The sequence below is a fragment of the Mustela putorius genome, unplaced genomic scaffold, assembly GCF_011764305.1.
Source record: "Mustela putorius furo isolate JIRA1106 unplaced genomic scaffold, ASM1176430v1.1 tig00003858_pilon_pilon_pilon, whole genome shotgun sequence".
Lineage (NCBI taxonomy): Eukaryota > Metazoa > Chordata > Mammalia > Carnivora > Mustelidae > Mustela > Mustela putorius.
The window spans coordinates 11,887,622-11,914,855 of NW_025422010.1; the positions used below are offsets into that span (position 1 = coordinate 11,887,622).

At 38.1% G+C, this 27,234-nt stretch overlaps 1 protein-coding gene across 5 annotated transcripts in view; it reads left to right on the forward strand.

Moving 5' to 3' along the window:
* Nucleotides 1-27,234, forward strand: part of L3MBTL4 (L3MBTL histone methyl-lysine binding protein 4) — a 437,886-nt gene that overhangs the window by 329,008 nt on the left and 81,644 nt on the right. For 3 of the 5 annotated variants that reach the window (XM_004742737.3, XM_004742736.2, XM_013051398.2), the window contains 2 exons: nucleotides 5,628-5,698; nucleotides 5,817-5,885. In XM_004742737.3, the coding sequence (XP_004742794.1) occupies nucleotides 5,628-5,698; nucleotides 5,817-5,885 (140 nt within the window). Of the gene's footprint in view, nucleotides 1-5,627; nucleotides 5,699-5,816; nucleotides 5,886-6,654; nucleotides 7,242-27,234 lie in introns of those variants that run through there. The other 2 variants (XM_045065387.1, XM_045065386.1) reach the window with 2 other exon arrangements.

A 27,234-nucleotide genomic window follows, 5' to 3' on the forward strand; every position in this document is an offset into this window, starting at 1 on the left:
AAGATGTCCACGGTTCCTTGCATAAAGGAATACTGGTGTTCCCGCACGCCAAAAAAACAGAACTTTGTTGCCCAAGCACCAGTGGGCATTTGTTCTCAGCTACATCCTTGATCTGGTTTTAAAACAGTTATTTTTCACTCATTGCAAATAGTAAAATGGGGACATTTAACATGATTTTTTCTCATAACTAAAGCAATTTTTTGTATTATAGGAAAATTAGAAAATACAGGAGAGTAAAGAGAAAAAATTAAAAATTAATAATACTCAGCCTTTTTCTGGTTAAATAACCTAACATATAGGCTTATAAAAATATGATAAAATTCCCACTGCAATAACTCAGGTAATAGAAAAGTTTTTAGAAACATACTTTCTCACTCCCCACTTCTCAGTGCCTCCTGAGGTTACTTGTATTTTACACTTTTTCTGTGTTTATGTATGCATATGGATATTCAGATATACATTCATTTAAAAAATATTATAGTAATTTTATGCTAATGTTTCTCTCAAGGTTGGCTTATATCACTCTGGATAGATTAGGATGCAATCATATTGAGTGTAGGGGAAAGAGGCTGCGTTCCTGATAGGTTAATATGTCAGTGATGTTTTAAAGGACACTGACATTAAATGCTGAAACTTTAATAAAATGCACACATATTTTTATCCCAAGGTTACAATGGCACTCTGAACAAGGCACCTGAACAAGGCACAGGAAGTCAGCATTTGTGGCCACAAGAAAAATAATCTGGTCTTGGACTTTTACTTTCATATGGCAAAGTTTTAAAGACTTAAAACAACTAAGTCTGCTCACAAAGAAAAAGAAAAAACAGATTTTCCTTGTCTCTTATGGACTGCCATGTAAAAATATTGTTTGCTGGCTTAACGTCTGACAATAAGAGATACTAGCTTAAAAATATGTTTTACTTATTTAACAGTATGTCATGGGTAATTTGTCATATTCACACAAATGGGTCCAATGCATTGTTTTAAATAACGTATCATTTTTCATAGCGTAGACATACTCTATTCAACTAACTCCCCAATCAACAGATGCTCAGGTTGTTTCCAGTATTTTTCCTCTTTAAATAATGCTGCAATAAACATTTTTATATGTATGTCATTTATTGATGGTTGATAATGCAGTAGTTTTTAAAAGTTGAATTACATTTTATTTATAAACTAAACCTACTGTATGAATCTGTCCTTAGATTGGTCTTATAGGTTCTTGAGTTATTTTACATTACTATAACTAAATTCGCATATACAAACACACATACACACAAGTGTACACACACACACACACACACACACACACACACAGAATCCATATATACGTGTGTAGAAAGCCCTTGTAGTCCTCATGACACATCCCCAGCCTGCTCATCTCACCTCATCACACACCGCACCTAGCGTGCATCATTCCCCCACCAGCCCGCCACCTGCCAGTGTTTCTGCAATGCTCCGTGTTCACGCTTTCCTTAGTGAAATTTGCTTGGAGGCCTGCACAAACCCCTCTCCTCCTGAAAGGTTTTTCTGATCTCACTGGCCTTTTAAGCAGAAAATCCACTCCTACTTTGTCATACCAAAGCAGTTTCTCATCTCTACCTGGAGCCCTTTTCTCAATCTGCTTTGTGTGAAAGCTGGCACTGCACCCATCTGTATCTTCTGGTAGATTCTGAGTCTCTTGGTGGCAGATACCATTTTGGCTGAATGTAATATTACCTGCATGTAGGTAAAGCTACATGAATGAGTTTGAATGAATTGAATGTAATACCTGCTTGTGGGGAAACCTTAAGGAAATACTGATTGGACCTGGGCAATACGTTTAAAAAATAAAAAGTCAGAGCTCAATATTTGCCTTTGAAGCCCTATTGTAAGTGATAACTAACTAGAGTTACTAAGGCAATTTTGTGAAAAGGTAGTAAGTAAAACTATCACATGTCATATGTATATTTTTGGCTTTAGGAAACTTTTCCTTTATTGCAAGCCTTTTCTCTAAAGGGCCAGAGAGTAAATATTTTAGGCTCAGCCAGTCTTAGGATCTCTACTGGTTCCTCAGCTTGCCCAGTGTAGTGGGAAGCAGCCGTGGACAGTAAGTAATGAATGAGCAAGGCTGTGTTCTACTACAGTTCCATTCACAGAAGCAGGTGATGGGCAGGATTTGACTCACGGGCTGCTCTTGGCAACTCCTGTTCTAGACAGCATCTGACTACATTTAGACTAACCTGACTTAACTCCAAATTTTGATTTTTCCACTTTAGGTCTTCAGCTTACTGTGTGACTTATTTAACCTCTTTGTGTTTTTCAACACATGGATATAAGAGTAATATTGCCTCCTTCATGTTAGACATCTAGTTCAGGGCCTAGCATTTACTGAGCCCAGAAACAGAAGCCACTAACTTGCCTTGTTAAAGGTAGCAGCAGCATAGAAAGGGGGTCGGAGAGCATGCAGCCCCTTTTTTTCCACTGGAAGTAGCAAAATCCAAAGGACAAGGCAAGTGGAAAATCAATGGGAGTAGCAGAGACTATAGGATGACAGTGGCCAGTCTCCCCAACAGAAGCAGCGATTCTCTAAGTTGTGCACTCCTGTGTAGAGGGAATCAGGGGTACATAGACACACATTGACATTTCTGCTGTACCAGCAATCACATTAATAAAAGACTTTGAAGGTTGTTTGGAGCACCTGGAACTATGATAAAAAGGTATGGGCCAGGTTTCAAGCAGAATTACCGTTGAAAGAGTAATACCTGGAAATTTCAATGGTATGGCCTTTTTAGCTAAAATGCAAACAAATAATCTTTGGCACATTACTGGCCTAATCATCACCAAACATTTCTGCTGCCCGCCGGCGTGCAGGAGACTCTTTCCAGATGCAACACTTCAATCACATTTCCTCTGCCAGCAAGAGGAAGTCCAATACTTGAGAACAGCGTGCAAGGCTCTCCACAACTTGGCTCCAGCTTGTTCTTTTAGCCTCACCTCCAAGCCCTCCTTTCCCTGCACAGTGCAGGTGTGTCGGCCCAGTAGGTTGATGAGCCTCTTTGTGGCTGCTGAACATCCTCTCTCTTACTGTGCCGATGCCTGGTCTGCTGCAGCTCCTGCTTTTCTCCCACCTTAATTTTCTAGAACTTTACAAGCCCACTGGTCCTGCACGTCTTCCTTCTTTTAGGACCAGACCCAACTGCATCCTCCACAGAGTCCCCCTCCTGCCTCACTCCAGGCCGTCTCTCCCTCCAGCTGTCAGAAGCATTCCTGACTCTCCCTTTCTTTTGCTGTGCCTTGTGACAGCTTCTTGATGCCTTCTGTGAGTGCTCCGCAAGCCCTGGACAATGATGCACAGAGTAGGGGGAACCTGGATTTGGAGTCTGCAGACTTAAGTCTTCGTCTCACCACTGACTCACCAAGATGGAAAAGTGGTTTAGTGTCTCTGAGCCTCCGTTTCTTTATTTATATCCAGGGCCTTATACCTCTACCTTAGAGAGCTTTTGTGAGAATGAAATAAGGGTGAACAGAGTGAAGATCTAGGGTCCTTAGAAGGTGCCTGTCTCCCTCAAGAAATGTTACTGAGCCTGAACTGATTACAGGGTTTGACTTGGTGTATCTCCCTAGTGATGTAATCACTTTGAAAGCCAAACTGTACTGAAATACGTCTGTGGTTAACGGCAGTGCCTGGAATTTTATTTTAAAGCCACTCAGTAAATTTATTTCATTTATTTTTAAATTGCTTTTTAAAGTCCCCATCAAAGTTATATAAGGAATCCTAGCTTCTATTTTTCAAATTTTGAAGATAGAATCAAGATCTTCATCAGGATCTATTGTAAAGGGATGCTTTTAAGATGGTTTGAAAGTCAACTCAGTTTCATCAGTTTGTAAAGTTTGGGGAATATACCCAAACAAATATTTGCCAAAATATATAAGCAGACTAAAATGGTACTTTTTTCCATTTTATTCTTTGCAAAATGACAACACCATGGCTATTGAGTGTGCACACTGTGCCTCTGGCTTTCCATGTTGACCAGCTCTCTCCACCAGCTGTTCACTGCCTAAATCCAAGCCCTCTTTCTATTGCTCATATTCTTTCCTACAAGGAGATAAATAAATCCTGATGATCTGTATATATGCAGAGCATAATGAAAATTAAGCGTATTGATTAATGAAAGTATTCCTCACATTTTTGTACACATCAGTGCCGAATAAAAGTTTGCAAACTATTTTATAATACAGAGTTCCGTGAATTGTTCAGTCTCCATTTTGCACATTGGGAAGCTAAGACCTAAGCTGAGAGTTTAGAAATGAGCTCCAGGGTTCAAGCCTAGAGCCTGGATGCATGTTTTCTCTGCCGAGGGTGCTGGTCTCCCCACTACACTGCAGCTTTACTACCCAGAGCAAGCGTGTCCCACAAGTAGCTATCTAGTCCTTCATTTTAAAATCCACGGTGGGATAACAGAAGAAATTCTTCCTCTGTTTCTTGCATTTTTTATTAAAAATTGTCTAACAGGGGACAACTAGGTGACTCAGTCAGTTAAGCGTCTGCCTTTGGCTCAGGTCATGATCCTAGGGTCCTGGGATCAAGCCTTGTGTCCAGCTTCCTGCTCAGCAGAGAGCCTGCTTCGCCCCCCTCCCACTGCTTGCTGCTCCCCCTGCCAAATAAATAAATAAAATCTTTCTTAAAATGTCTAATGGTAAAAATATATATATCTAATAGATAGAATATGTTTTTACCATGACAGATATTATAAATATAATGTCCTAAATAGATAAAATTACCTCCAATTATGTATAAGTCATTTAGATTCCTGTGTAAGGTTTTGGTGACTGAATCAGTGTCCTCATCTAAAACAAAAATTGAAACAGTACTTGAAAGCTTGTCAGTGAGGATAAAAGGAGAAAGCTGCTGTACAAGTGCAATAGGAAAATGCATTTGCAAAGCAAACCATTACAATTTTTGTGAAAATCATAAATATATAGAGATAAATTAACCAATGATTTCAAGGTCTCTCTACTCAAAATGATACTTGGTAATTAGCAACACTGGAAAAAGTTTCATTTTAGCAACTTCCATATTCATTACAAACCGTGAACCTCAAGTTTGTAATAAAGTTGCATGACGGAAGAGTTACAAAATTAGTCCTTACTGCATACAGGAGCATTTTAAAAGTTAATTAATTCTCTGACATTCAACCGTATAACTAAATTACTTTATACAGTTGTTTAAGCACAATGTCTATAATCTTCTGATTAAAATAAGAGCTAAAATCATCAGAGCAGTTACTATTTACCCACATGCTAACCGTACCATCCCTTATCATCCCTGATAGCTCCTTCTCAGAACCTGAAGGGATCATCCCCCAGAGAGTTCTAGAAACTTTCTGCTGTAACAGACTGAAAGGGGGTTGGAGGGGGGGTGGAGAGCTTTCAGGTTGCAGATTTCAAAGTTAGATTTTCTGATGGAAAATACCTTTTTAAAATCTTAAACTGAAGAAGAATTGTAACAAGGCTCTGTGCAGCAGAATACCTGCGAATTCACTATTGTTTAGCCTGTGGTTTCTATTTAAATTTGTGCTTCTGTCATGATTTATTCTTACCTCACCAGATAATGAATCTAGATTTTATTTCTGTTCTTTGCCCAGACTTGTACAGCAGGCAAAGTGTTTGAAAATCAAAGGAAAAGAAGATATTGACTTGGATAATCTCTTCAGAGGTAAAAAGACAAAAAAAAACAAAAAACAAAAAACAAAAAACACTAGCAAAAACACAGACTGTGCTTTTTGTTGTGAAGAATGTCTGATTTGTTTGCCGGGTTGGTTTTATCATTCCAGGAGGGGATAGTGGAAAGAGCTTGACGAGACAAGAAGAGATTTGTGTTCTAGTCCCAACCCTACAGACAAGTAGGTTCTAATACTTCTCCACCCCAACCTTGATTTTCTCATTTTTAAAGTGAAAGAACTAGACTGTAATTTCTGTGATCCTCATTCGTGATAAGACAAATCAAGACCTATCGAAGTAAAGGTCTCAGTGGCGGAACTTCTCTGCCATCTGCCTAGGGCATGAAGGAGCATCTCATGGCATTTTTATATGTTGAGGAACTGGAAAATGTATCTAAGTATTAAGACACCCAAGAAAGTTGTTGGGCGGCAAGGGGCGGGAAGCTTTGTTTAAACTTAAAACTAAAAGCTGAAGGATTATTAGTGTAGGAAAAATAATTGCATGTTTTCATTTAATTCTTTTTCTTTCCAAATAAGTTTCGCTCTTTTAGATAGAATTGTGTCTATAATTTTGAGGTTATACTGTAGCAAGCTAGCTAAGGAATAAGTTTCCCCTCAGTTGTGTTCTTTCAGTGCAATAATTTTTATTTAATCAGATGAAAACATTGGTGACTTGTAATGAGTATCCTATGTCTTCAGCCATAGTAGTTTTGCATGTTTGTATCTCCCAGAACACGGCAGGAGCCCTGTTTCTCTTACAGAGGAAAAGAAAATTAGTGAGTTTTCTGCTGACTTGGTAAAAAATGCAGCAAATTAAAACAACTCGGTAGCACTGCACTCCTCTCCAGTATGATTGCTTAGTAGCCTTTTCTTAAGGAAGAAAGAGTGCTTGGCAGCCATTGTCCAAAAAGAGCTCTGACCTCTCTGAGCAGAGCTAACCCATTCACTCCAGGCAGGCACCAAGCTCAGCTCCCAGCCGAACGACTCCTGATTCCATCTCAGCCACAAAGAGAGGAGGAATCTTTTCCGAAGAAAATGGAAGGCGGTGAAGTTACTTTGGTTTCATTGTGCATCTACACTTTGCTCCCTAACCAGAAGCATTTCTGGGTAATATCATCAGATCTGAACATTGCCTTAAATAAAATAAATGACTGATATTTTAGAAACTGCTCCATACAAATGTTCTAATCCATCTTACAGAGCCTCCGTTCTGTAAACAACATGTGTTTTGGAGCCGTATAAGGAGCTCTTAAAAAGTGTCAGTGTTTTAATTCATATTTTGACACTTTTGAAAATATCTCCACAGAGTAATTATGTATATGTTCCTGTTAAAACAGATACACAGTCAATTTTGTAATTCACATAGTAAAAGTAGTAATGAGGATCATCCTTATAAAAATAGAAAATATCACTAGCAAAATACATTTGCATAATGTGAAAGATGAAATCTCTTCTAACTTATTCACTGTGTACTTATTCTTTCCTGCATCACTTTTAAAAGGTTTATAATGCCGACCTTAAAAATAAAACAACTGGGACGCCTGGGTGGCTCAGTTGGTTAAGCAGCTGCCTTCAGCTCAGGTCATGATCCCAGCGTCCTGGGATCAAGTCCCACATCGGGCTCCTTGCTTGGCAGGGAGCCTGCTTCTCCCTCTGCCTCTGCCTGCCATTCTGTCTGCCTGTGCTCGCTCTCTCCCCCTCTCTCTCTCTGATAAATAAATAAAATATTTAAAAATAAATAAATAAATAAATAAAACAACCAGTTATTTTACCAGCAAAATGAGTTTACTTAGGTAGGAATAGCAAGAATTGTAATTAGGGACAAGCCATCTCTGGTAAAAGCATGGGCAAATCCAGAGAACAAAAGAGAGGAACATTGCTTTATAGAGAAAAAAGAGGAAGTTGCTCTGGACGAAAGTTGTTGCAGAGAAGGGAGAGTTCAGGGTGTGATTGTGACATTAAACAATTATTTACTATTTTGCTTTTATTTTTTGCAAGCCTATAAATCTGAGCATAAATTCTAAGTTCTTACGCTTATTATTGTTCTGGGTATAGATATGAATAAACTCCTTCTTAATTCATCAGAGTACTCTTTTAAAAAGGAAAATGGGCTAAAATGTGTTCTCCATTTCTCCTATGAGGGGAAATGCTGTACCTCTGGTATTTAAAGATTGTGTGTACGTGTGTACACATGCATGTGCAGCTTGTGTTTTTCATATCTTGGGTTTGTTTTCAGTTTTTACTTGGAAACATCTTTATTTCCTAAATGATTTTATTCACAATTTGATTCCTGGCAGATATAAAATTTAAAAACCTACCCATAATTTTCAAGAATACTTCTTAGACATACGATTGTCTTTCTTTCACCATAATAATGATTAAAAGTAAGATTGGATGATAGAAATTTTTAATTAGTCATACAAACTTATTGAGGAAAACATGATTATCTGAAAGGGTGTCTGGAAGTAAAATTGATGGAAGTTAGAGTTTGTCTTCCTAAACTACAGGTTTGCAGGTAAGCCTGTCAAGTGTTATGCATGAGACATGGCAAATCGTAGTTCTCTTTGCCGTCTTTTGTTACGTAAAATAATGCATGATGATACCGTTGCCATATTTGCTGTGCCACATCCCTTCTTTGGACTTGAGTTGAGCATCTGTGTGGTGACCTTTCAGGGTTTTACCTTCTCCATGAATGTTCCACAGATAACTGCATAAAATCTGCTCCTTTGAATACAAGTTGAGTGAAGCTGATGAAAGTGCATTTCCATCAAGTATAAAGGACCTGTACATCTTAGCAGTCTGCCCTTTTGCTCACTTAGAAAGCCCAGAACCAGAGCAGCTAAAACTTAGCTACTGGTTAGGTACCACAGACACATGTCACTGTCTAGGCCACTGCAGTGCCCTGCCCCAGGGGACATCTTTGGTATTGTAGAATGTTCAGCTAGAAAACCTGTATTTTAACTGTTTACTATCCTTTGTTCTCAAATGTGTAACTAAGGCTCATTTTTTTACAAATCCAAACATTTCATCAGGCGAAAAATAACACAATATAAGCATGAAAAAGGTAAACATTGTTAATAAATCCCTCACAGATTTATTTTGGATCTGTAATTCACCTTTTTGTTTTGTTACTAGTATAGAATCATGTTTGGTGAACTAGAGTTGAATTTTTCCTCTAACTGCATGAGGTACATGGCTCTCATGTACACCTGCTACGTTCTTTTATTTTTTAAGTAATAATTTTAGACGAGTTCAGGAGATTATTCTCACTTAGTCACCATATGCGTCAAGAAATAGACTCTGAGCAGAAGCCTCCATCGTGCAGTCCGGTTACCACCTCCAGTCAGGACATCACACTTCTGATTCCTGTCACTCTCACTGTTGCTTTGCCTTGTTTTGATCATTTTATCATTGAAATCACACAGTATGTATCCATTCATGTCTGACTTTTTGCTAACATTACATTTGTGAGATTCATTTGAATCATTGTTTGATTCTTTGCTTATTCTTTTTTTTTTTAAATAAAGACATTTTTTCAGTATTGATTTTTTTAATTTTCAGAGAAATGCAATTATAGAAGACATGTTAAAAATCACAAATAAGATAACTACTCCTACACATAATCCAACTGAATTATTTTTCATATTATCAGTACAAAGTACACAAGAGATAATTTTTAAGCATTTACTGAACAAATTGATTATTTTTTCACTTTAATATTTATTATTAATGCTTATTGAGTGCCTTCTATGTGTCCAACACTGCTTTATCCATCCTTTCTCATTTATTCATTTATCAGTTAGGATTTGGCTATTCTTTTTTTTTTTAATTTTTTTTTTAAATTTTTTATTTTTTATAAACATATTTTTTTATCCCCAGGGGTACAGGTCTGTGAATCACCAGGTTTACACACTTCACAGCACTCACCAAAGCACATACCCTCCCCAATGTCCATAACCCCACCCCCCTTCTCCCAAACCCCCTCCCCCCAGCAACCCTCAGTTTGTTTTGTGAGATTAAGAGTCACTTATGGTTTGTCTCCCTCCCAATCCCATCTTGTTTCATTTATTCTTCTCCTTAATACTGCATATTACTCAATTTTATGAAGATGCCACAGTTTATCTGTCCATTTTAATATTGGTTGCTTTCAGTTTTGCCCTCTCAGTGGTGGTGCTGCTAGAAAAGTTCTTTTATGTGATTTGGTGGACCTGTGTGTGCATTTCTGTAGGGTACAGACCGAAGAGGGAAATTTCTGGGTAATTGAATGGGTTTGCATTTAGGAGCTGGTGTCAAGTATTTTTACAAAGTGGTTGCACCAATACATTCTTGCCAGCATGATTTGGGACTTGCAGGCACTCCAAATCCTTGTCAGCAGTTAATACTCTCAGACCCTTGTCTTAGCAAGTTATTTGGGTTTGCTGTGCTAGTTAATCATGCTCTTAATTTTGCGTTTCCCTGGGGCCAAATAGGCTTGAACACATTTTTGTGTTTATAGGCTATTTGAACATCCTATTTTTGTGAAATGTCTTTCCCATTTGTCTTTTAGATTGTCCCTTTCTTATTGATGTATAGGAATTCTTGATTTCTGTAAACAAGTCTATTTTTGGTTAGATATATTACAAATACCTTCTCCAGTCTATGATTTGCCATCTCACTCTCCTAATGGGGCCTTGTGATCGATAGAAAGTCCAAAATTTAATAGGGTGCATTAATCCTTTCCATTTTGGTTAGCATTGCTAGTGTCCTGTTTAAAAAAAATTTGCCTATTATACATTCATGAAGATATTCTGCTTTTTTATTCTAGAATCTTTACTGTTTGATCTTTCAGATTAAAAATCACCTAGAACAGATTTTTTTATACATGACATAACAAAGGAGCCAAGATTCACTTTTTATATGAATATTCAGTTGACCCAGCATCATTTAGTAAAAAAGACCTTCTTTTCCCCATTGCTTATCATAAATTAAGTGACCATGTATGTAGAGGTCTATTTCGGGATTGTGTGTTCTGTTCTATTGACTTGTCTGTTCTCGTGCCAATACCATGCTGGTTTAATTACTACGACTTTTTAACTTTATATCATAAATCCTGATAGCCAAAAAGGCCACTTCTCCAATTTTGTTCTTTTTCTTTGGGATTGCTGGGCTATTCTTGTTCCTTTGCATATCTAAAGAGCTTGTCTATTTACATACACACACACACACACTCCCAAACAACTTACTCTGATTTTGACTGGAATTGCAGTGAAAGTATAGATCAATTCCAGATGAACTGGCATGATCTCCTTCATGAGCCTGGTACATCCTTCCTTTAAATTTGGCATTCTTTAATAGTTTTCAATAATGTTAGGTAGTTTCTCTGAGCCAGGACCTCCTGTGTAATGTTGAATAGAAATGTGATAGCAAGGTATCTTTGTCTCATTCTCAGTCTCGGGAAGAAAGTGTTCAGAAGTTTACTTTTAAATATGAGGCTTACTGTAGTGTTTGTAGTGCCCTTTAATAGGTTGAGAAAACTGCCTCCTCTTTTAGTTTGTGTTTTTATTTTTATGAATAGGGATTGAATTTTAGCAAAGGCCTTTTTCTGCATCTCTTTGGATGATCACATGGTTTTTCTCTTTATTTTGTTAATGTGGTGAGTTACAGTGATTTTTTTTTATTTAATTTCTTTTCAGTGTAACAGAATTCATTGTTTATGCACCACACCCAGTGCTTTATGCAATACATGCCCTCCTTAATACCCACCACGAGGCTCACCCAACCTCCCCCAACCCTCAGTTTGTTTCTCAGAGTCCACAGTCTCTCATGGTTCATCTCCCCTTCTGATTTCCCCCAACTCACTTCTCCTCTCCATCTCCCAGTGTCCTTCATGTTATTCCTTGTGCTCTACAAGTAAGTGAAACCATATGATAATTGACTCTCTCTGCTTGACTTATTTCACTGAGCAGAATCTTTCCCTGTCCGGTCCATGTTGCTACAAAAGTTGAGTATTCATCCTTTCTGATGGAGACATAATACTCTGTAGTGTATATGGACCACATCTTCTTCTTAAGGAAATGTCTTGTTGAGGTTTACCATATTTTTTGGAAAAGTCTGGAAGTTTTATGTGTCTTACTTCAATGAATTTCAATAAATAAATATTCATGTACCACCACCTCAGTCAGAACTTAGAACCAGTATTTCTTTACCAATACAGGTAGGCCTCACCTTGCTGAATATGCAATGAAATAATTCCAGTCCCCTAACAACACAATTCAGCTTTCAGTTACCACAGTATGTTAACTGTGGACCATTGCACAAAGTGCTAGCCCTTTAGTCCACAAATCACCACCTAACTCACAGATCAGCCTAATGATCAGTGACCAATAATATCTCTTCTTTCAGAGGCTGTCAGTGACTGGCCTGAGCACTTCTGTTATTCAGTTCACATACTGACAGCAAAGCATGGAGGGTATGGCCTTCTTGCTCCCAGAGACAAACACATGGGATGTTTTACTTAAGTGGATACTCCATTGGCCCCAACTTAACGAAAGTATAGTAAAGAAACAAAATGAAAACACTGGAAGTGAAAGTCTAATCAAATGTTCACAGATTTATAGAAAGAATAGCCCACCCTGGAGTTGCTGGCACAGGCCTCGTTTGAGAGACACTAACTGTGCTGCCAGAGGGACTCGGGGAGAGCAGACTTCTGGACATAAAAGAGAAGCTGCTGGGACAACCAGATGAACATGTTCTGCGGGAAGAGCCCTTCACGTTAAAGGGACTTGCAGAGATATTCAGAGCATTGTACATGTGAAAAATAAGATGGTAGAAACTGACCCAAACTCAGAAAGGAGTATGACAATTTACCAAAGCACAGAAACGATGCTTGCTCTGTATCGTACATAGAGGACATGAGGAAAACCAACACTGCTCGCCTCTGATAACGTTTTTTAGAAAGAAATATAACGCTTTATCTCAATGTTTTTAATGTTTTAAGTCACAGTGTACTAAAATTCTTACCCCTGCTATTGTTTAAATCTCCCTAAACAACTATAATCAACAGTAAAATATTTTTAATATTTTGATCAAAATTTGCAAAGGTCATAGAGAATTCAGTTTTCTCCATTAATTATTAAGCTCACCTTGTATTTAGCTCATGCCCAGTGAGAACGTCTGTATTTTATAAAGGACATTTTCAAATATGTTCATAAGAGAAGTTGGTCTGTGAATTTTCTTTCTCATGAAGACCTCATTGTGTTTTGGTATGAAAAGTCTGATGACCTCATAAACTGAATTGGGAGTATGTACTCTTTTTCCCATTTCCACAAAAAAATTTATGGAAGAAAAGTGACATTTCTTTCTTAACTAATTAGATATATTCACCAGAAAAGCTATCTGAGCCTGGAATTCTTAATGGGAAAATTTTAATTATAGATTCAATTTCTTTAATAGATTGAGTACTTTAGATTTTTAAAATTTCTTACTTTGGACTATGTTGATTTTTTTCTACTGTGCATTTGTTTTCTCTTTTATTAATTTCTGCTATTATATTTCAGTCTTCCTGATTTCCCCTTTTTTTGTGGTTTATTATTATTGTTTCTCTAACTTCTTTAAATGATTGCCTGGATAATTAATTTTTAAGTATGCACTTAAAGCTATTAATATTAATCTAAGATCACTTTCCAACATTAAACTATTTTTGATTTATCAAATTTCATAACCATTTAATTCAAATTTTTTCACATTTACACTGTGCATCATTTTATCTATGGGTTGATTATTAATTGCTCACTTCCAGATACTTGTGGGCTTTATTATCTTATCTTTATTGGTTTCTAGCTTTATTCTACAGTGGTCAGAGAACATATTCTGAACAATGAGTTTGTTAATCATGTTATTAGATTTTTATTTTTACTGATACTACTTTTACTTTTCTTTTCTTTCTTATTTTTTTTGTCTGCTTGTTTTTCTGCTTTTTTTCTTCTACTGGTTCCTGAGAGAACTGTGTTAAATCCCTCTTCTATGATTGTAGAATTAATGATGATTTCTCCTTTTTCTGTATATATTTTTTCAGGCTGCATTATTAGGTTAATGTAACTTTAGAATTATTTTATATTCCTAATCAATTTCTCTTTTTATAATTTTGAAATGTATCTTTATTTATCCTAGTATGTCTTTCCCTACAGTCTGCTCTATCTGGTATTAATGTTAGTACATCGGTTTTCTCTGGTTAACATTTGGATGGTTAGTGTTAGTCTTTCCATCCTTTTATATTCTCATCTCTGTGTTTATATTTCAGTATGTCTCTTGGAAGTGGCATGTGATACTTAGTTTGATATCCATCTGAATACAGCAGTCTTTTAATTAGAATATTTAATACATTTATTTGCAATGTTATCACCATTAAGATGGGTTTATAGCTATCATTTTAATAATTGTTTTCTATTTTTCTTAATAGTGTCATATTTATTTTTATATTTCTTGCTTTATTTTTTATTCACCAAGAATTTATTTTATTATACTATTTTCCCTCTATTACTTTGTTGGATGTACATTCTTTTAGTAGATATCATAGCTAGTATAATATCCATCATTGTATAGGATCATTTTTCTTCCGTGAAAGTTCTTTTTTATATTTCCTTTAGAGTGTCTCCTAGCTATGTTTTTTCTTTTCCATAAGTGTCTTTCTTTTGCCCTAACTTTTGAAGAATATTTTTGCTGGTTATAGAATTCTCAATTGCCAGTTAATTTTTTTTCAGGTTTTAATAAGATGATATCTTATTGTCTTCTGACCTCCCTAGTTTTCCTCAAGAAGTCATTTGAGGTTTTATTATGTCTCCTTTGAAGAGAATGTGTGTTGGGATGTATCTTGTTGTCTCCAGCTGCTTAGAATATTCTGTTGTCTTTGATTTTCAGAAGTTTTATTATGAAGTGCCCAGATGTAGTTCCCTCTGTCTTTGGAGGGTTCATATTGCTTCTTAAGTCTGTAGGTATATAACTGGGTTTCATTATTTTGGAATTTTTTTTGACTTTTATCTCTTCAAATATTGCTTATGCCCCATTTTTCTCCTCCTCTTGCGATTTGATCTACAAATATATTACACTGTTTCTTGTTTATATGTCTTATATGCTATTCTCTGTGTTTTCCTTTCTTTTTGAACTACATGCTTCAGTTTGGATTTCTTTTTCCACTAATCTTTCTTCAGGATCACTAATATTCTCTTCAGTAGTCTCCAGACTGCTCTCCCGAATGAATTTTTAGTTAATTCTTTGCATATTTCTGTTCTAGAATTTTCACATTATGATTATTTATTTGAGAGAGAGTGAGAGATCGGGGGGAGGGGAAGAGGGCGAGAGATAATTTCAAGCAGATTCCTTGCTGAGCACAAAGCTTGACATGGAGCTTAATCTCACGACCCTGAGATCATGACCTGAGCCACCCAGGTGCCGCAACACATTATGGTTTTTAAACTGGGTTATAATTCTTGAGTAAAATTCTCTATTTTGTCATCTGATTTCTTAAACACATTAGTCACAGTTATTTATTCTGTGCCTTATAATACCAACCTGAATCATCTGTGGGCCTGCTTTCCTTGTCATCCTTTGTAGGAGGGTTGGTCTACTGAAGCTACTCCATCATACTGAGGGTAGAATTTCTGCCATATTTTGCTCAACAGCCACAAAATTTCACTGAGTGATTCTACCAAAATTTATTTAATTAAATGCTCATTCATGAATATATATATATATATTTTTTGCCTTTACATTTCAAAGTCACAGTAAATACTCATACAATCACATGAGGACATTTGTGGGAATAACCACCACTGAAGGAGTAAGTTGTTGCTCCTTACCCTGCACACTAAAATAGAGTGTCTGAGAGAAGGAGCTTAATAGCAAATTGATATTTATATCAACTGTGGGGTCTTGGTTTTGGGGCGTGGTTTTTTGAAGTTCATCTTTGAAATTAGTGTTCTCTCTGTCCAAGCATCTGTCTCACTCTGTGTGGCATGACCCTTCAGACCAGCAACAACCCTAGCTACGGCTCCACAGACCCTGATGGCTCAGTTTGGAAATGCCCTGTGATCCCTAACAGTGAATTCCATGCTTACTACATAATTTTTTCGTTAGGTTAGAGACTACCACATGTCCTTTAAATTGGGTGAAAAATACATTCTGCCATTTTTAGTTTAGGTGAAGGATAGATAGAAACAAATTATCAGTGTATAATACACTTTGTGTATTGTATTATTTAGAAAACCAACTTATGCTATGAGCTGTGTATACATTGAATTTTAAGAGCCTTCTTGGGCTTCATGCCCCATGGGTTTTTTCTCACAGGGAACTGAGGGAAAAAGTGACTCTCCCACCGCATTCTAACTGACATTGTTGGCCTAAGGGAATCATCACAGGTAAAAGAAATTGTTGGTTTCAGTTTTGATGTATAAGTCATCACTCTCATCCTCACAAAAAAGAAGCTGAACAAACTGAAAATCAGCAACAGTTTCAGGTCTATCAGAGAGTGGAGGTCCTGCCCTTAAGGGAAACTATTTTGCCAATGGTTTATATGTCCTGGGAGAAAGGCAGTTAAACAACTCCAATCCCCTCTAGCTGTGTGTCTCACATAAGGGAAGGGAAAAAAGAAAGTCTAATAAACTCCTCTAAGGCCACAGGCACTCACACCCATAAACAAAACAAAATAAAAAACAAAAAACTTGTTTTAATCACAAGACACTAGACCTCTTCCCCAACCAGTATGTTGACCACCACATCAATAGGATGCAATAAAATAACAGTAGATTTATAACTGAGAACTCTGAGACACAGACTTTATTTAAGGAGTTGCTAGAGAAACCCAAAGACAATAGAGACAGAAACAGGATTCTAGAGGAAGCTGGAACCTCTGACATCCGACATGTACAGATGAACTAAACATTGAACAGCCTAACTGCTTGTTGTTTTAACATATAATCTCACACCAAAGACATTTTACCTAAGTTCTTATTACCTGATACATCCTGTCTGACTTTCAACAAAAACGACAAGGCATGCTAAGAGACAAAACAAACCCGCAATAGACTGAAGAGATAAAGCAGGCATCAGAAATAGGCTCAGATGTGGCACACATTTTAGAATGATCAGACTGGGGATTTAACCATGATAGAGCTTTGTGATTATGTAACTATGATAAGAACACTAATGGAGAAAAGAGAATATGCAAGAATAGAGAGGTAATATAGGCAAAGAGATGGAAACTCTAAAAAGGTATCAATAGGAAAAGCTAGAAATAAAAAACACTGTAAGAGAAATGCAGCATGCTTTGGGTAGTCCCATCAATAGACCAGACAGGGCCAAGGAAAGGATCAGTGAGCTTGAAGCGATGTCAGTAGAATTTCCCACACTGAAAAGCGAAGGGGAAAATGAAAAGGTGCTACAGAATACCCAAACTGAGGAACCATTAGAAAGAGTGTAAAATACGTGTAATGGGAAGATCTGAGGAAAGATAAACAAGGGCAGAAGAAATATTTGAAATAATAATGGCTGAGAATTTTCCAAAACTGACAAGACACCAAACCCCAGATCCAGGAAACACAAAAACACCAAGGAGGATGAATATGAACAATTCTACACCTGGTATGCCATATTCAAACCAAAGAAATTGAAGACAGAAAATCTTGAAAGAAGTCAGAGAAAAAAAAATCCTTACCTATAGGGAAGCAATAAGAATTACACTCGACTTTCTTCAGAAGCCATCTAAGCAAAAGGAGAGTAGGGTGAAATACTTAAAGTATTAAAAGGAAAAAAAAACCCACAACCCACAATTCTGAACACAGGGAAATTATCCTCCAAAAGTGAAGGAGGAATAAAGACTTTCTCAGACAAAAAAAAAAAAAAAAAAAAAAAAACAAAGGAAAAAGGAGATTTATCACCAGTAGACCTGTCTTGAAAGAAATGTTAAAAGAAGTACTTCAAAGAAAAAGAAAATGATATGGGTCAGAAAGGCAGACCTAGATAAAGAAAGGACATTAAAGGAGTAAACAGAAGTAAATTAAAATCTCCTGTTTTTCATATTCTTAACTGGTCTAATGAATCGCAGTTTTTTCAAATGCTTTTTAAAATCATCATAATGTATGAGGTGATTCTAGTTTATGGATAAGTGAAATGAATGAAATCTTAAAGAAAGTATAATTAATATTCCAAGAAAGGAGAGAAAACCAAATTACATAAATTTTCCATTAAAATGAGAGAAGGGAGAGAGAGAAGAAAGACAAAAAACAAAGACATCACAAGTGCAACAAATTCAAAATGGATCACAGATCTTAGTGTAAGATACAGAGCTATAAAACTTCTAGAACACTACACAGGAGATAATCTCTCTGACCTTGTGTTTGGCAATGAGTTCTTAAATACAACACCAAAGGCACAGTTCATAAAAGAGAAACGTGAGAAGTTAGATTCCATTAAAACTTAAAACTTCTGTTCTGTGAAAGACACTGTCAAGCAAATGGAAAGACAAGCCACAGACTGGGAGAAAATATTTGGAAAACATCTATCTGATAAAAGACTTGTGTCCAAAATACACAAAGAAGTGTTAAGAATTAACCATAAGAAGACAGCCCACTTTTTAAGAGGGCAAAGATAGGAACAGAAGCGTCAGTGGACACAGACCTAAATGAGCACACAAAATGATGCTCAGCGTCCTATGTCATCAGGGAACTGCAAATTACAACACCATGTGCCTACACACCTGTTGGGATGGCCCCAATTCCCCAAACCATTGAGGTTGTGGAGCAACAGGGGCTGTCACTTGGCGCGGCTGAGAACACGAAACAGCATGGCCACTCTGGAAGAGTCAGGAGGTTCATTTCTAAAACTAAACACAGAACTATCATAGGATCCAGCATTTCTGCTCCTAGGTCTTTACCCTAGTGAGCTTGAAACTCATGTTCACACAGAAAGTTACACACAAATGCTTATAGAAGCTTTGTTCCTTATCACTAAAAGCTGGAAGCCACCAACATGTCCTCCAGTAAGTAAACTGTGGTATATCCACACAGTGGCATATTATTAACATTAAAAAGAAATGAGTTAAAACTGGCATATTGCTAAGTGAAAAAAGCCATCTGAGAAGACTGTATACTCTATGATTTCAGCTATATAATTTTCTATAAGAGGCAGAACTGTAGAAACGGCAAAAAAAATCAGTGGTTTTTAGGAGAGGGGAACCGTAGGGAACTTCTGTACTATTAGGTCAACTTTCTATAAACCCCAAACTGCTCTCAAAAATAAAACATTAATTTTTTTTAAATGTAATTGTAGTACTTAGGATCTCTGTGATGACTCGGCAGTCCTTGGTGTGATTTGGGCCAGAGAGAGGGATGAATCAAGCTGGAGTCCATGGGGCAAGGTAGGGAACTATTTGCAAGGGGCTAAAAGGTGATTCTAAGGACAGGAGCTTGGTACCCACAATTAAGTCAAGACAGACATTCTGACAAGTGAAAAGAAACATGGTGTAAAAGGCATAAGTAATGAATCTTCTCAGTTTAGTCTGGAAAGGTAACAGTCATCGCAGAGATATGTAGCCTGGTAAGACCACATACATGATACACTGGTTCTTCTGGGGCGTTGATACTGCCTTTCTTCTTGCTAATGCTCTCCTGCAGGCAGTCTGCTGCTTTCTTCAGATGTCAGTTAAAATATTAATAATTAGAGCTTTCAAGGGAGAATTGAATATAATAGAAGTTTCTCATTAAAAAGGAGAGCTTTACTTTAAAAAATAAATAGCAGAGCCCTGAGTCCCAATTCAGAGACCAGCTGAGATTAGAGGTGTTGAGATAGAGCTTTTGGAGGTGCTGAGATTTGAATGATGAGTTTGTTTCTCTGCCAGATGCTCTGAAACTCCTACACTCTTGGGCTTGCTAGAGCTTCAGCATGGCCGCCAGTGAGGCTCGAAGCAGGAATAAAATTCTTGGAAGTAGGTGGAGGGGTCTGGATGCCTCTTAGCCTTCTTTCTAGGATATCTTGAACTTTTTTTTTTTTTAGTTTATTTTTTAATATGTTCTATATTATCTTTCCAAAAATTCCCTTCATCCTGCTTTTTGAGAAGACTTTTCTTGTCAAGTTCTAGAAGCCCTTGAAAATGAGCAAGCCAGTTTTTGTTTTTTTGATGGAATCTAGACATAGTTTATAGCTTATAGATTTTTAATACATAAGCATTATTGACAAAATATTTTGAAAATTCCAATGTGGAGAAAAGTTATAGTACAAGAATTAAAAAAAAGTTTGAGTAAAAATAAATCTGCCTTAATAAGTAGATATTTATTTTTAGTTATAAGGCTTGAAGGACTGACAACTCTGAAAACTCAACTCCACAGCACCAAGTCTGGTGCAGTGTGGGCAGCCATGCCATACGCTTCCTTGGAGTATTCCAAAAATAACCCTCTCAAACTGGAATCTGCCTCTGACACATCCTCTTCCCCACACTGACACCGTCCGTGGTTATGGGAGAACACAGCTTTCCCTATCCCAGTCTCTTCAGCCGGCATGCTTAGCCGGTCCCGTGAACATTGTCAGGGGATGGAGTGCAGACACCAGTTGTCAGCTGATGAGCCTCTACTTGTTCTCTGTTGAGAGCTGTGAAGAGTGGACAACCCAGAGACAACCAGAGAAACAGAAATTTTTTTCTAGAATACAGTCACAGCTTGTATTCCAACACTGCACCGTAGTCTTTCTCCAGACTCAAAATGGGATTCTTGGGTTTTTAGATTCAAGCGCATCATCCCAGGCAAGGTGACGGGGGAATTCTAGTAAGTTTGCCTTATTCCCAGGTTTGGGGGATGTGGATATTCCCTTCCCAGACTCTCTGAACGTGGAAGATTCCCATGACTGTGGGTAGAATGGATGTTCCCCACAACAGAGCATTTGTCTCTTTTGTTTGCCAGTTCTCCCTGGGCATTTACAGGCTTCTCTCCCTCATCTCTAATTTTAGTGCTAAAGGGAAATATTCCCAGGCTACAGCAAAGAAGCTTTACCTATCCAATATATCAGGGATCAAAGAAAGAAAGCACCCGAATCCCTCCAACAGGCTGATATTGGGCGACACATTTTTTGCTTTGATGACAGGTGCTGAAGCTTTGAAACAAAGCAAAACAAAACTGCCCAGGTGTACTGTCTCCCTGAAGAGAACATGCCTGCTTTATAGGGAAAAGTTTTCTAACCTTGGGATTTATACCCTATAAGGATATAGTTAATAAGAGCTCAGGGCTCATTCTAAAGGATACAGCAGAAGGGTTAGAGAGGAGAGAATGTTCAAGATGCTGGAATAGCTAAGGGAATGAGGCGGTAGAATTCTTTTTCTTAAAAGCCCTTCATCCAAACGTTGTCCTGGGTCCCTCTATGTAGACAGGACTGCTATTCTGACATTTCGTGACTGTGGGGAGAGAAGACGTAAACGGTGATGCCAAGCACCTTGTGTCTAAATAGAGAATCAGAATCCGGTATCTTGAATTATATGTAAATGATTCTTAACTATATCATCGGACATTCGTCACTGTAGATTTCTAAACTAAAATTCTTTGGACCTAAAAATCATTACTGAGGGGTGCCTGGGTGGCTCAGTAGGTTAAGCCTCTGCCTTCAGCTCAGGTCATGATCTCGGGGTCCTGGGATCCGAGTCCCGCATCAGGCTCTCAGTTCAGCAGGGAGCCTGCTTCCCTCTCTCTCTCTGTCTGCCTCTCTGCCTACTTGTGATCTCTGTCTGTCAGATAATTTTTTAAAAATCTTTAAAAATAATCTTTGCTGAGAAGTACAAAATGAGAGTGCTGTTGCTGACCCCAGTACACTTAGGTTGTTTTCTCAAAAGTTATGCTGATATTATATAAGTTGAAAGACAGGAGAAATTTTTTCTGTCTGTATAAATTGAAGGAATAGCTATTAATATGAGTAATTTTACCTAAATAAAGGGTATATATTACTTCAGTACCATATGAAAATATACCTGAATATGCTTAGTATGTCAATTAGGTGTTTGGTTGAGTCACTCGGAGTACATTGCATCTCTTCTTGTTGCCATAGTTACTGTTGCCTTGTGGGGGTACATCCTGTATCATTTATGTCGTAGACTTTATTTATTAGCAGAGACAACAGTTTGTTCTGTTATTTACATGATTCTTCCCCATTCACTGTTTTCTTACTCTTTTCTTTAATGATTTGTTTACTTTTCCTTGAATAATTTTACATGATGCCATTTTCCTTCAGATTTTAACTGCTAAGACTTCAGTGGTTTTGATTTGCAAATTATCAGATTATAAAATAATCATAAAGTAAATAATAAAATAACAGGTATTTCAGGAAACTGGAAACCAAACTAAAAAAAAACAGAAGACAAGATGACTGAACTATTGTAGATAATAGCTATCCTGGTGACCTTTTTATTTTCTTTTGTTTTGCCTTTAGAAAGATGACGCTTTAAAAATTTTTTCCCCTGGTGAACATAGATTTTAATTCATATACTTTATCTACTTTTTATTCTATAACTTTGAAAATCACACTCTTCAAAAAAAAAAAATTTTCTTAGCAGTGGCATCAAATAATAGTTGTTTCCTTAATATGTCACTGTGATGGTGGTTGTAAAGATAGTAACAGATTCATCTGGCACTCACTTCCCATATCACAACACATTCATGTTTTTTGTCCCTTTTTTCCATCTAACGGTTGTGGTTACCATTTTACTTACTGTTCAGATAACAGAGGCCAAGGACAGGTGTCTTGTCCAAAGTCACACAGCTGGTAAATGACAGACTTGGAGCTTGGGTTTTCCTCCAGAGTCCACACCACCCTCGGAGCTGACTGGCTGTGTGGCCCCATGGGAGGTGCGATTAGGGGAAAGTTAGGAGAACTGACTTCAAGCCCAGCCTCACACTTGCTGCCTGATGCAGCTAAACCATTCAGACTGTGAGCCTTGGTTTCCTCACCTGTCAGATGGAAGGTATTTCTCTGCCTCACAAAGTAATAGCTGATCAGATCAAAGGAGAGTTAATATGAAAGGGCATTAAAACAAGCACTATATATATTAAGGTATGACAAATACTTAGACATTTCTCTGTACGCTCATCAGAGGTGGATTAATAACACTTTTGGCTGAAACCCCTGCAGGGAACCTCATGCCCAGCTGGGCTCCCAGGGCTGAATGTGCTCTAGACACCTTGTGATTTTACTTCCTCTCTGACCCTTGTTAAGTCTTCACTTAAACATAAAAGCAAACTTCTTCTGCAGAAACATGGAGGATTTTGCTTTTTGTTAAATAGATTGGCACTGAAGTCTGTGTCAAAAGCCATTTCAATGTCTCTGACATTTTTACTCTATTTGTTGACAGGCCTTTTCTTAAGAAGAATGCCTTTCTGCTTGGTCAGAAATTTCTCCTCAGAGATGTCAGAACCGCTGTCTTACCTCTAATGCATTTTGTAGCCCAAGTCCTTTTTATTTCAAAGAAATACAGACATATCTACCCAAAGCCATGCTTTAACACAAAATAGAGGGAAAAACCCAGGTGTTTTCAGCCTTGCTGGTGAACACACCTTTAGATAATCACCCTCTGGCCATTTGAAGAAGCAATTGCTTTCACATTTCATATTGGTCTAATTAAAAAAGAAATGCTCTATTTTCAACTTTTTGAGGAACCTCCATACTGTTTACCAGTACTGTTGGTGGGTGCACTGTTGGTGGGAATGCAAAGTGGTAGAGCCACTCTGGAAAACAGCATGGAGGTTCCTCAAAAAGTTGAAAATAGAGCTACCTTATGACCTAGCAATTGCACTACTTGGTATTTACCCAAAGATACAAATGTAGTGATCAGAAGGGCCACATGCACCCCAATGTTTATAGCAGCAACATCCACAATAGCCAAATTATGGAAAGAGCCTAGCTGTCCATCAACAGATGAATGTATAAAGAAGATGTGATATATATATATATATATACACACACACACACACATATATATATACATATATGTATATACATATAATGGAATACTATGCAGCCATCAAAAAATACCCGAATCTTGCCATTTGCAATGATGTGGATGGAACTAGATGATATTATGATAAGTGAAATAAATCAATCAGAGAAAGACAGTTATCATATGATCTCACTGGTATATGGAATTTGAGAAAAGAGACAATGGATCATAAGGGAAGGGAGGGAAAAATGCAACAAGATGAAACCAGAGAAGGAAACAAACCATAAGAGACTCTTAATCTCAGGAAACAAACTGAGGGTTGCTGGAGGGGAAGGGGATGTGAGGAATAGGGTGTCTGGGTGTTGGACATAGGGGAGGGTATATGTTGTGGTGAGCGCTGGGAAATGTCTGATGAATCACAGACCTGTATCCCTGAAACAAATAATACATTATATGTTAATAAAAAAAGAAAGAAATGCAAATGTGTGCATACAGGAAAGAGACTGAGAATAAAAGTTTAGTCATCTGTGTTTCATACATGTATCCTGAAGTATAGTGGAGAGATTCTTCCCTGAGGTCCTGAGACTCTGGGTTCAGTCACTAACTTTTTCTGTGGCATTGGACAACCCTCAGGGCACGTCTGTTAGAAGAGGGTTGCATTTGGCTAAATTGCAGGGGGTAGGGTTGTTTGTTTCTTCATTATGCTTATGTCAAAAGATTACTTTTTTTCACTTTTTTGAACTTTCTACCTAATCTCTATCTAAAGATTTCCTTAGAGAAGTTGCGGTACATAAAATACTTTATCTTTTCTGTATGTTTTGGGGTGATAAACTTTTCACCGAAAATAAGTGTGCAATTTGAGCTGCTTCTTCAGCAACAGACAGCATGAAAGTATCTAGTTATAGCATCTCATAGATTCCTGTGATAAAAGCTATTAAGTTCCTGTAAGGAGTTATGAAAGCAAGGAGTTTTCAAACTATATTTTGTGTCTTCCAGTGGATTCATTATCCAGTGGATAATCTAGAAGTAAAAAGATAAAAGCTGAGTTCCCAGGAGGGGAAAGAGGCTGGAGCCCACCCACTTGGTGCTGTCCCCTCACCATGTAAGGGCCCTGAGGCATTTCCACAGAACTGTTTTTGTGGTGCCAGAATCCCTCATCCATCTTATGGCCGCTCAGCACATACTTTCTACACACCCAGCACAATTCTAGGCATGGAGGAGACCACAGTGAATGAGAACAGAGCTGGTCCCAGCTGTCACAGAGCACACGGTGTAGTGAGGGTGACTAACACGAAGCCGTGGCAGGTTATGGCTGAGGTAAGTGCCAGAAAAGAGCAGCACAGGGGCCAGAGGGTCAGTGACGCTTCTCTGAGGAAGTGACTTCCCATCCACTTTTGAAGGGGGAGGAGACATAAAAACTGGACATCAGAGGAGGAGCAGGGGCAGACGTCAAGGAGAGAAAAGGAGGACGTTCACCGATTGTTTCCCTGAGCTGACAGTAGGAGTACCATGTGTGTTGTTCACTGAGATGTTCTGAACTGATAGTCTCAATGCTATGTTAAAGACCCTGTGTCTCACCCTGTTTTACCGAGAGGAAACCAAGGTATAGGAATTACATTGTGTACCCTGGGTCCTGCTGCCAAAGATGACAGATCCAGGATTTGAACCCAGATCTTACTGCAGAGCCTACACCCCGGGCCACCACCCTGCCCCTCTAACGTGAGCAGACATTTCCAGGGACTTAGAGTGATGGCTACGTGTGCTAACAGTCTGTTTGCCAAAATGACGGGTCAGGTGTCTCAGCCCATTACTTCTCCCACTGAGATGCGTGATGCTATAAAGATGGGGCGGTGAGAGGCTTCAGTGGGAGAGATGTGGTCACTAAATGGGCAAGCTCACGGGAGCACCAACAGCCTGTCTGCAAGGAAGGGAGTGAAGCAGGGAGCTTGAAGCATTCTCAGAAGAGAGGCAGTGTTTGCCAGCACGCCGGTCACACAGGCACGACGCGTGAGAAGGACTGAGCTTCACGGGGCCCAGTGAGTCGGACTCTGCAATAGCATTTGCGTGCCGTGATTCGTCTTCAGTCACCTTGCAGATAACAGTGAGTTCCTCTGCCCTTGTCATACACTGTGTGTAGATGTCGCTTAGTTATGCCCACTGGACTGGGACCTTGTCGTCGGCCAGGAATTTTTGCTTATTGCTCTATCTCTGGGCCTGGCCTCGTGCCAGTGCTGCAGTGGACACTCAGGGCTGAATGAATTTTGTAGCATTTCTGGAACTGAGTCCCTTTTGCCCCTTTCCTTGTAGATATTCCTTGCTTTATCAAATTTATATTTCAGCTGTGCAAGCGCTTGGCTTACTAATAAACATAAACAGATTACAAATGTCTTAACTACGTCAGCACACTCTGTTTTATAGAGCCAACACACGCTGGGAATCTGTAAGACACCTCCTATCCCTTTTAAAGATAGGAAGGCATAAGAGACCAGGGCAGGCTGATCACATGTTCCAACACTGGACTTGCTCCTCTGATATTAAATTTGTGGTTGAGAGTGTAAGTTGACAGAATGTTCTATTGGAAGTCTGTGAGTTGTAAATGGTTTCTGCCTGGCCATCCACTGGGCACTGTAGTTAGAGATATGTGGCATTCAATTTGCATAGCCCACTTCCGGGCTACTGCGGCACATTTTCCAGTTTGTTGATTTGTTCTTTCTTTAAAAACTAACATTGTCAGAATTCTTTATGCCCATTACCCTACTTATTCACTGAATCTTGAAACAGAAGATTCTTCACTATTGGCAAAGTAACAGCCCGCTATTTGCAAAACTTAAATTGAGATTCTCTCTTTTACCTCAGAAGGTTGGATGGGAAAAAATACATATGAATTTTCTAATTCTCTGCCCTTTCAGCTGCAAAGGTCAAGCAAGGATAGTTGACCTTTTTTGCCATTTGCTTAAATGTCTGGAAACTGGTATTTATCATTCCACAGGAGACATATAAAGTACAGTAAGCCCTGTTGTTCATGGTGACTAGTATCTGGCAGGGAGAAGGCACTGATCCATATTTATTATAATCCAGCATATTGATTAATCCAAGGTATTGATCTAAAATATGTTAACTTCCATATTCTGAAAATTGCAATTAATTTGATATTGAAAATACACTGAGCATATTTTATTGCTTTATGATTTTAAAAAATTCCACAGACTTCCTACACTTCTAAGTCATTGTTTTTTGTTTTAATTATTAACATATAATGTATTATTTGCCCCAAGGGTACAGGTCTGTGAATCATCAGGCTTATTTCACAGCACTCATCATAGCACATACCCTCCCCAGTGTTTATAACCCAGCCACCCTATCCCTACCCTCCCCAGAAACCCTGTTGTTTTGTGAGATCAAGAGCCTCTTGTGGTTTGTTTCCCTCCTGATCCTATCTTGTTTCATTTTTTCCTTCCCTACCCCCCACAACACCCCCGCGCCCTGTCTCTCAAATTCCTCATAATAGAGATTACGTGATAATTGTCTTTCACTGATTGACTTATTTCGCTCAGCATAATACCCTCCAGTTCCATCCACATCATTGCAAATGGC